Genomic DNA, 1,113 nt, shown 5'->3' on the forward strand with positions numbered 1-1,113 from the left:
TCCTCCTCGTCCGCCGCGGGGCTGACCAGGCCACCGAGGGCCGTGACTCGCCCCCCGCCGGCTTCTTTCCTCGTCTACGCGGAGTGCGGCCCTTGCCGCTCCTCGCTGCCAGGGCTGGGCAGGCGTCTGCCGCTGGGCGGAGCCTGGGCGCAGGTGGGTGGGCGGCTGACACCAACAAACTCAGGCCGCGCAGTGACCGCCCCTTCCTGGTGTCTGGGCACGGAGGCTGGGAAGGGCCACGCGGCTTGCCCCGGCCACGCAGACGGGAAGCGTGCGGCAGGGCCTGAGCCCAGCGCTGGGCAGCGGCGCCGTCAGGTATTGCCGGGCGCCTCTCCCCAGGCTGCCCTGAAGGCAGGAGGCCTCCGTCCAGCAAGCGTCCATCAGACGCCTGCTGCTGGCGGGGCCATGTGCTGGGTCTTGGGGCACAGCGTGAGCAGGCCACCGAGCCAGAGGGCCAGCGGTGACATAGCAGGGAGATGACCAGCGAGGGGAGCCCCGCCCTGGGTGGGGAGCGTGGCCAGGGAAGGGCCTCATCAGCCAGCGAATGGTGGCAGCCTCAAGGCCGACGTGGACCCTGAAGGGCAGAACCCGATTCGGCCAGATGCGTCTGGCCGAAAATGCTGGGGCGCAGCGGAACGTGGCAGGAGCAATCAGGAGGGCTGCCTGGAGGAAGCCGCATTGAGCGGGGGGCGGGGAGACCTGGATGGAGGGGCAGCTGCGCCCCAGCCCCTGTCACTGCCCTCCGGGGACCCCAGGTGTGGCCTGGAGGGACGCAGGCCCTCTGTTCCAGAGTCCTTCACACCAGACCACAAGCCCCTGATGGGGGAGGCGCCGGAAGTCCGCGGCTTCTTCCTGGGCTGCGGCTTCAACAGCGCGGGTGAGTGTGGCCGCAGCCCCAGCCCCATCGGCTCGAGGCCCGGGGTGGGGCGGCTCCTGGCAGGGGCGGGGTGGGGCAGATGGAGCGGGGCGGCCGGCGGTGAGGGCAGGCCGGCCACCGTCCCGTTTGCAGGAATGATGCTGGGTGGTGGCTGCGGGCAGGAGCTGGCCCACTGGATTGTCCACGGGCGCCCGGAGAAGGACATGTACGGCTATGACATCAGGTGGGCATGGGCG

General features: G+C 71.2%; 1 protein-coding gene across 1 annotated transcript in view; it reads left to right on the forward strand.

Moving 5' to 3' along the window:
• The window catches only part of SARDH (sarcosine dehydrogenase), a gene marked incomplete at its 5' end in the record, with an annotated part of 43,683 nt that overhangs the window by 6,324 nt on the left and 36,246 nt on the right, over positions 1–1,113 (forward strand). The window contains 3 exons of the mRNA XM_012721185.1: positions 263–315; positions 756–877; positions 1,010–1,100. Of these exons, the coding sequence (XP_012576639.1) occupies positions 263–315; positions 756–877; positions 1,010–1,100 (266 nt within the window). The remainder of the gene's footprint in view (positions 1–262; positions 316–755; positions 878–1,009; positions 1,101–1,113) is intronic.

The sequence above is a fragment of the Condylura cristata genome, unplaced genomic scaffold, assembly GCF_000260355.1.
Source record: "Condylura cristata isolate star-nosed mole 26May11 unplaced genomic scaffold, ConCri1.0 scaffold00006, whole genome shotgun sequence".
Taxonomy (NCBI): domain Eukaryota; kingdom Metazoa; phylum Chordata; class Mammalia; order Eulipotyphla; family Talpidae; genus Condylura; species Condylura cristata.